Source organism: Gadus morhua, chromosome 4 (genome assembly GCF_902167405.1).
Source record: "Gadus morhua chromosome 4, gadMor3.0, whole genome shotgun sequence".
Lineage (NCBI taxonomy): Eukaryota > Metazoa > Chordata > Actinopteri > Gadiformes > Gadidae > Gadus > Gadus morhua.
In genome coordinates this window covers 39,908,182-39,917,062 of record NC_044051.1, presented here as the reverse complement: position 1 = coordinate 39,917,062, position 8,881 = coordinate 39,908,182, and the positions used below count along the sequence as shown (strand labels likewise).

The 8,881-nt window shown below is 51.1% G+C and overlaps 1 protein-coding gene across 1 annotated transcript; it reads left to right on the top strand.

The window, feature by feature from the left end:
• Window positions 1-2,248: 2,248 nt before the first annotated feature.
• On the top strand, window positions 2,249-8,144 carry LOC115541375 (uncharacterized). The gene is made up of 2 exons (XM_030353058.1): window positions 2,249-2,328; window positions 4,869-8,144. Exon 2 carries the CDS (start codon window positions 4,960-4,962, stop codon window positions 7,534-7,536), a length of 2,577 nt encoding a protein of 858 aa, XP_030208918.1. The 5' UTR covers window positions 2,249-2,328; window positions 4,869-4,959; the 3' UTR covers window positions 7,537-8,144.
• The last annotated feature ends 737 nt before the right edge of the window (window positions 8,145-8,881 follow it).

Here is an 8,881-nt window from a genome sequence, read left to right as displayed (position 1 = left end):
AAACCCCATTTTTTAATGTGCGCTTGATGAATATTTCTCAGATGGCTCCTCTAGGCCATATCCGATCAAAACAAACGCACCTGCACTTTTTTTCTTTCTCCTCTTTTTTTTTGTATTTGCAACTGCAACTCCCGCGGGACCGGCAAAAAAATTGACTCCCTGGCTTCCTCCGCGAGGCAATTACGTGCCATCTGTTCCCATCTTGGTGGTTCCAGCACGTTTTGTTTCTGCGATTGTTCATCTAATATCATAGAGGCCTGAGAGTGTGAGGCGAGAGGGGCCCACCGCGGAAATGAGGAGTGGCATGAAGAGGAATTAATCGAATCTAACGGCACCACAACCCGACCTCCCTCTACGTCTCTCTCTACGTCTCTCTCTCTCTCTCTCTCTCTCTCTCTCTCTCTCTCTCTCTCTCTCTCTCTCTCTCTCTCTCTCTCTCTCTCTCTCTCTCTCTCTCTCTCTCTCTCTCTCTCTCAAAATAAAATAGAGGACAGTCCCCAACAGATCCGGGGGCCATTACCATATTTATTACCCCCCCCCCCCCCCCCCCCCATATGCAAAACGGGCGAGGAAAAAGTGTGTTCGTGTGTGTGTGTGTTGGGGGGCGGGGGTAGGGGGGGGTGATGATGACGCCTTGGCCTGTCATTCTATAATGGCATCCGCAAAACCCCGGCTGGCATGTTTTTTATTTGCTAAGTTAAATTGTTTGCTTGTTCTCCAACAGGTCCGCCGTGTAAGGCCTTATCCCATAAACCCGCGGAGTTAATAGCGTGATATATGATATCTGTGCGCGGGGCAATAAGCATCCATTAACAGCCCCCCTGTCACGTGATAATAATATATATCTGGGTTGTTATGCTGCCACGCGGAATCACATTACTGTTGTGTTACAGTAACTATTGGGCCCATTACTCTTCCCGCCACGGCGACAGGGGCCCCGTGCGCGCGGCGCGCGGGTTTAATTGCGGCGATGATATCGCGTGCTATTGCGCGACGCGCGCATATAGGTTTCGTCATTCGTATCAATAACGTGGCAAGGCGGGCGCCACCCAGGGCCTATATAAATCCCAATCCCTCGTGACAGCGGAGATGATAGGAATGATCCGTCAACAACAGCAGCCCGCGAGCCCCCTAGGACCTCGCGTGACATCTAACGACTAGCGATGTGCTCGCGACGCGGCGTCTATTTCCGGGAGGCAAAGCGTCGTGTGCTCTTCCATGTGGGCCGCGTGCTGTGGTGTTTTTTTTCATTAAGGGGGTCTCAATTGGGAAAAAGTGATGTCTAGCCTTATCCTCCACCACCCCCCCCCCCCCCCCGAATCCCTCCTCTCAAGCTGCTCTCAATTTGAATAAAGGTTATAATAAAAAATGAACCTCAACTAAGTATGTATGTATGTATGTATGTATGTATGTGTGTGTGTGTGTGTGTGTGTGTGTGTGTGTGTGTGTGTGTGTGTGTGTGTGTGTGTGTGTGTGTGTGTGCGTGTGTGCGTGCGTGCGTGTCTGTGTGTGTTTTTTTTCTTTCTATGTATCTATCTCTTTTTTTCTTTCTATATATGATCATATGTATCTATCTGTCTGTCATATTTATTAGTGTTAAGGCTTGTCAATGACATAAGTAGGCCTACTAAACTCACAACGCCGACAGTGACAGATGCATCTCGCGAAAAACTCTCGACGTTCCCATAAATGCTTTGTATTTGCTGACATCTAGCGGCCGCGTGACGCACCAACAGGACGTTAAATAGTAAACGAAGGCCCATTCGAGGCCTGTTGCAATCCATCTCTTCACGTAGGCCGCCACCCCTCATCAAGTTGGTGCATACAAATGCATCAGAATCCAGTGGAAACAGCGGCAGTCATGAATTTTGAATATCAGGCATTTAGCAGACGCTTTTAAGCGACTTATCACCATTCACACACCGACGGCGGAGTCTACCCTGCAACTCGTCTAGAGCAGTGAGGGTGAGGCGTCTCTCGCTCAGGGCCACCTCCTCACTCGGACGCTAGGAGGAGCCGGGGATCGAACCAGCAACCTTCCGATAACGAGTCCACCCGATCAACCTCCTGAGAAAAGCCATGAAACAAGCAGGCTACTATACCATGACTTAGTAGTCGTTCTTGCGGAGAGTTTTCTGCTTCAGCGGAGGGTTGTGTTTCAGTATGAATAGCGTTCAGGGGGGAGGAACACAGAGGGGAGGGCGGAGGGTGGGAGGGACACGGTGAGTAGAGAGAGGGGAGGGAGGGAGGAGACGGAGAAGGATTTAGAAATCTGCCAGGTCCAGGTAGAGACGGCGTAGTTGGAGGAGGAACACACCTGAAATCCAGGTAAGTCTTGAAGTAGGCCTATATGGCGTGTTGACTGATCAACACACATTATGTTTTACTGGTGCACTTATGTGTTGACTTTGGTAATGTGTTAAAGTATATCATTTTTGGGTGGATTGTACTACAATAATTGCAATTAACATTAAACCACGTTTCAATTTGCAGGATATTGTAAATAAAACTTTGTACAATGTAACCTTATACAATGTGAACATTATGTATTCAGTGTTGTGTGGACTAGTTTCTTTTAAATATATATAATATATTATTATATATTTTAGATTGCCATAGTTAGTTTAACTATAGGTACTGTAGTAGTAGTGATAGTTAAAGTTATATATTGTATGTTTTGTTTCCATTTTATTGTAATTGTCTTGATTCTACTTATGCTCTCAACCATCGTCATTGCTTCACTCAGTCTGTGAATTATTCTACCGTTTTAGTCCACTTGTCTCATCAGGGTTTCGATCGGCTGGCGTCTCTTTTAGCGCTATAACCTTTTACTAAAAAATAAAAACGTCAAAGGGGCGGGGGGGGGCTTTTACCTTGAAAAGCGATGCCACTGAGACCTGCATGCATGTGAATGGGGGGCTCTGTCCACGGCGCTACGGATACACCGACCGGAGCGCTACGGAACGTCCCGCATAATCCTCTCAATTATGAATGGCCTCGCTTATACTCCCGTCCCTGCGTCTCCGTCGCTGACAGCCTGTAGCTTAGCGACCGGCGCCCCTCATTCAACATTAAAGGGAGGCGGGAGTAACGTGAGAGGCTGCCGGCCCACTCTACACAAGTGACCGGATTTGTTTTTTTTACTGATAGACGCAAGACACATTCCCGCCCTCCCCCCCCCTCCTCCAGATTCCACCAGATTGCTGGGACTTAAGCACTGCCTCCAATATGTGTCCCAGATATTACCTCTAGACAAGTTGTTGTGCCCTGATCCTTGGGGTTTGTTTTGGGTGCTTTACAGAGTTTGTGGGGGTACTTTGGCGTCTGAAGCGATGCGTTTGCATGGTCTTCAGTTGAAAGCCCTGCTACATTGGCATTTACACTCAGGGCATTTAGCATTAATCCAAAGTTCATTTGTCAGAAGGAAGAGAAACAACATATCGCTGTCGGTACAGTAAGGATGTTCGTAGAACCAAGTGCCAAGCACCAACAATTATCAGGTTAATCCAGTCCCTGTATACAACAACGATAGCTAGGCAGCTGTTAAAGATGCCATCGGGTTCCCATCACATTAGTTCGACACAGGATGGAAACACAAAAGTAGTTCACTCCGACACTGGGAGTATTCACAGGTTTCCAAGGCGACATTATTGTGGGCGCGCGGCCTTGGTAAGCCGACACCCTCACCTTTTCATCCTTGCGCTAGAAAGCACTGTTGTGGTTCCCCTGCGAAGGGCGGATACAAGGGGCAACGAACCAGGACCACACTGTCCACCTCCACAGTGTTTCACCAGGTTGCCACAACACACACAATCATTGCACAGTCACGATAACCCACAGAGAGAAAAAAAAAGGAGAGGAAGACAGAATTCCCTCTCTCTCTCGTGCAGAGAGAGAGAGAGAGAGAGAGAGAGAGAGAGAGAGAGAGAGAGAGAGAGAGAGAGAGAGAGAGAGAGAGAGAGAGAGAGAGAGAGAGAGAGAGAGAGGGTCCTTCCTGCAGAGGACACAATTCCCTGTGAATCACACAAGGTTTCTGATTGGTGGGGTTCCAAGGCGTGGTGCTGCGGTACTGGACTCAGGTTCAACGCCTGGGGCTGGCAGAGCAGCGTGGTATTTGCCCGAGGTGACAATAGGGGTTTGTAGCCGTGCAGTGGGGAGCAGCCATTTCAGGTGGTTGATTTCCCGCGAGGGGCAGGGATGCTAGGAGGCACAAAAAGAGAGCCTCAGGTGGCAACCTTAAAGCGTGAGCGAGAGAACGACGACAATCACACGCATCGGGCCGGAGTGCTCTTCCTTTCATTTTAGTTTACGTTTAATTATTTCAAGCGTTATTCAACCTGTTAAAAAGCATTGAAATCTAGATAGTAGCACTGCATTGCTGTTACTATTTTAACATGTTTTCGGGCCTTGGGGTTGCAATGAGATATGGGTGCCCGAAACAATGGTCGACCTTATATGGAGAGGGACATTCGACACCCATTGGGTGCTTTCGGTTCTGGTGAGCAACACAATACAGGGTTGACTCGGAGCCCGGATGGACATGGATACCGTTGGTCCGAGGTGAGGCAGTGGCCTACTTTCCAAAGAATAACAGGAATGCATGGGTAGGAAGGAAATCTAAGATGAGAGGAGTTTACATGGCTCAGTTGACTCAGGGGGTTGGTCCTCTGTCACCTGAGGATTAAATGTCTCTTTATCAAAACAAATGGATGGTTTTTTATTTCTTTTTTGTGTATGTTTTGTGACTGGATGACTTTTTACTAGTAAAAAAAAAAGCAGTTTCTACATTTTGTGGAGAAGACAAAAACAGAAGTAAAGTAAGGTTTATTCTTTTTTATGACAGTACATTTGTCTGGTTTTCTTCACAGGGGCCTATCCAAGGAGACCTCCACTGTGGGACCTCTTTAGCCCCGGAGCCGCTCGTTACCATCTCGGCTCATTCGTTAAGTTTCCCCCATCATGCTGACGCGCTCGTGCTCTGAGCGTAGGCCCTTGCCCGGGTTCTCCGCCCTGCTGACTCACAGCACCCCCAAACCCCGGAACACCAACTCCCCGCCTCCTTCTCCGCCCTTCTACCCCTCGGAGTCCACGTTCTCGCCCGTCTCCGTCGCCTCGCCGCCTCACTGGGTCACCCAAGCCCTCGAAAACCTGGAGCAGGGCGAGCGAGAGCTGCAGGCCCTGATGGAACGGCAGCAGGCCGAGGTGGAGGAGGTGAACCGGGAGCTGGACGGTGCCGTGTTCGAAGCCCAGCGGGAGGAGCGCCGTCTCCGGGAGAAGGTGGAGCAGGACCACAGGGAGGCCCAGCGGCGGCTCGACCAGGTCAAGAGGGAGAACGGGGCGTCGGTGAGGGTGGTGCAGTCGCTGCTGGACCGGCAGCTCCGTAAGATGGCCCAGCTGAAGGAGCAGGTGCACCGGTGGGGTGGAAGCGCCGGAGGGGCCAACAAGAACCAGCTCCAGAGAGGGGTGGCCGAGGTCACCCAGCCGTGGGAGATATCGCTGTCCGTGAAGAGGGTGAAGTTCCTTCCCAGGACCCCGGTGAGCGACCTCAGCCTCGGAGAGGTGGAGATCCGGGAGCAGGGAATGACGTATCCCATCGGCGTCTGCGGAGTCCAAGGGCAGAAGTGCGCTCTGCACTCGGGTGAGAGGACGTTTCTGAACACCGTCCCCACCGAGGTTCGCAAAGATCTGCTGCCGAATGTGTCCGGGAACAGACGCAGCTCGGTGGATGTCGATAAGGCGAGCGCGGGGAGTACGCGCGTCGTCCGGAAACTGCGACTGTCGAGCTCAGGGGAGCCCAAGGAAGGGCTCAAGGCACCTTTCTCGAAGTCGCCAAGTCCGAAGCATTGCGCTGCTTCCGAGTCGTCCCAAGATGAGGAGCAGGAGTCACTGTGTTCCGACTCGCCGGGCCATGACCTGTTCCTGGCCTTCCCACCGGTCTCAAGCCAGGGCGAGTCGGAAGGCGACGAGTCTGACGTCACGCAAGACGGCACCGAGAAGGTTCGGAGAAGGAAGAGCACCTTTGTCCTTGTCCCAAGCGATGAGCCTTCCTGCCCTCCTGAGGGCAGCTGTGAGGAATTCCGGGCGTCTACGGAGATCAAGGCCAGGGGTTCTTTCTCCAGCCACAGTGCTATAGATCTATCTCCCAGACATTGTCCCCTCGCCTCGTCCACCAAAAAAAGGTCACTTGTTTCCTCAGTGGACAGCGGTAGCCCCCCGTCTCCCGCGGACAGCGAGGACTCCCACTACAGCTACACCGTCGACATCCCTTACAGACGCTCCCTCAAGGAAGAACACAGCCGAGCTGCGTCCACGGCAGACCTCTCTGGCCGGCAGAGGCCCTTGATCGACAGTGGAAAGGGCGAGCGACGTGGAATCAGAAAAGCCAACCGGACGCGCCTCTCCCCAGAGTCCTCAACTCCTGAGCAGAAGCAGGGCTGTTGCCAGGAGTCTGGAGGAAGTTGCACAGACTACAACGAGGGAGATTTGAGACCCCTGAGTCCAGTGAAGAGGGGCACATGCGCTAGTCCTGTGAGCAGATCTCTGTCTCTGTCTGCACTCGAAGGGGAGACCTTCCAACGAAACCGAGTGGAGCAACCATCCGACAAGTGCAGCAAAGAGGAAGCTGTGCCCCAGTTAAGGGAAGTGGAGGAAGTGGGTGGTTTACCGGCACTAAACGCCGCCTACCTCGTCAGACAGTTTGGAAAACAGGGGTCAGGCCGAACCGACTTCAACCTCCCGAGCGGTGTCCATGCCACCGTGAAGGGACAGTTGTTCGTGGTGGACTGCGGCAACGCCCGAATCCAGGTCACGGACCTCCAGAAGAACGTGGTGCAGCAGGTGTGTCCGTCAGGAGCCGAGAGGTCCGCCCGCATCTGCAACTACTTTGACGTGGCGGTGAACGCCAAGGGCCTCATCGCCCTGACCTGCGCCGCCGAGCGAGCCCTGCTTGTCTTCAGCCGTCACGGACGACTCCTCCAGACCTTCGGGGGTTCCTCCATCGGCTCCACCAACGAGGAGCTGGAGGCCCCCCGGGGGGTGACCGTCACCCGGGAGGACGAGTTCCTGGTGGCCGACATGAAGCGAGGCTCCCTGACCGCGCTGAAGCTGGACCCCAAGACGGGCGTGCGACTGGAGCGCACGACGGTCACCAAGTTCCACCGGCCCCACCTGGTGGCGGCCTGCGTCACTACAGGGCTCGTGGCCGTGTCGGAGCGGGGCAACGAGACGGGCCGCGTCCCCTGCATCCGGGTGCTTGAGCCCGGGTGGACCACCATCCGGATCCTGGGGGTGTGCTCGGGCCTGGGTCCCGTCCTGACGAGCGCGTGGGGTCTGTGCATCGACGGGGACGGGGACGTCCTGGTGGCCGACTGGGGCAAGCGGCAGCACCGTGTTGTCTTCTACCCTGCCGTAGGGGTAGGCTGGCCCCTGGTGGCGGAGGACCTGAACAGTCCCAGGGGCTTGGCCCCGGTGCCTGGGGGCCAGGTGGTCGTGGCGGACAGCATGAACCACTGTGTTAAGATCTACCGCTATAAGTAGAGAGATGGAGGGGCTGAGAAACGCTAGCAAATTACATTAACGATGTTGTAGTATCAGCGAACCAGCTGATGTGATTATCGGTTTTGCACCATTATTATCAATAATGGTGCATTATTGATTATTATCAATAATGGCGTAAAAGTCCAAAACATTAGTAGACAATCATCCACCATTTAGTTAGAAGTACTTATTTGACGAACAGGGAATCCAAGTTTGAGGTTTGAATATTTTTGTGGCGTATTTCTTTGGGGGTTGGATGTTTTTTTCTTTTTACATACAATCATCTGTGAATGTATCAGCTAGTATAAGCTATTAAGATATCAGCGGTGATGGATCGTGATCTTGGCTCTTCCTAGTATCCATGCAGAATCCTGCTTTATCTTCTACGAAATCGTACTGATTGATTACATGTTTAATAATTTGAAGTTATTTTAGAGAGAATACAATGTTGATGGTATAAATCAATTAAATATACTAAAATACAAGCTTATTAAGGTATTTTAGTGGGCTACAAAGTGTGTAATTTTGTTCACATTGGGAAACAAAATGTGCAATCTGTAAATGTTCCAGACAGACATGATTAAGTTGTTCTTTGTGTGTTCTCTGAAATTTCTGAATAAAAACATATTTTATGTTTCAAGTGTGAACCAGAGTCTTGTTTCTTGTTTCATATATTCTTAAATAATCAATCACAAATTCTGGCTTGGGTAATATTCAACCAAGGTTGTTTGAGAGCAAAGCTTTGAAAATTACACAAAACAAGAATGGTAACGTATGTGGTAATCACATAAATCCCTGTCCCTTCTTTGTCAAAGCAAACAGGTGAGTCACACACAAAAATACCCACGCAGAGAGAGAGAGAGAGAGAGAGAGAGAGAGAGAGAGAGAGAGAGAGAGAGAGAGAGAGAGAGAGAGAGAGCAACAGAGCGTGAAGCTCGGCCGCCCACACCAGGGGTTCCTCTATAAAGCCCCACAGTCAACCCCAGGGTAGCTGTTTACCTCTCCTTCTTCACCACGTCAGCTCCTGGGAGACCTCTGGTTCGGCAGCACCATGACACAGCTCTTCCTACCTCTCCATGTGGCTTGCTTTGCGCTGGTATTCACCAGCGCAGCACCACCGTAAGTACATCGTATCTGTAGCAGCCCTTGACATCGAAATAACCTCTGAGTCTCTGACGGGTGCAACTTTTTATTGCGGCATTCTTTTGTCGATATAGCACCGTGAAACTAGAAAAAGTAACACAGAACTATAAAACTTACATACAAAATGTTTCAATATGAACCCAACATTTATGTAACCAAAGTACAGGCTTTAAGATATATTAAACTTGACGCGACTATGCGC

Bases quoted from the DNA above. Each gene is read 5' to 3' on its own strand.
- LOC115541375 (XM_030353058.1), top strand. From the start codon at position 4,960: ATGCTGACGCGCTCGTGCTCTGAGCGTAGGCCCTTGCCCGGGTTCTCC.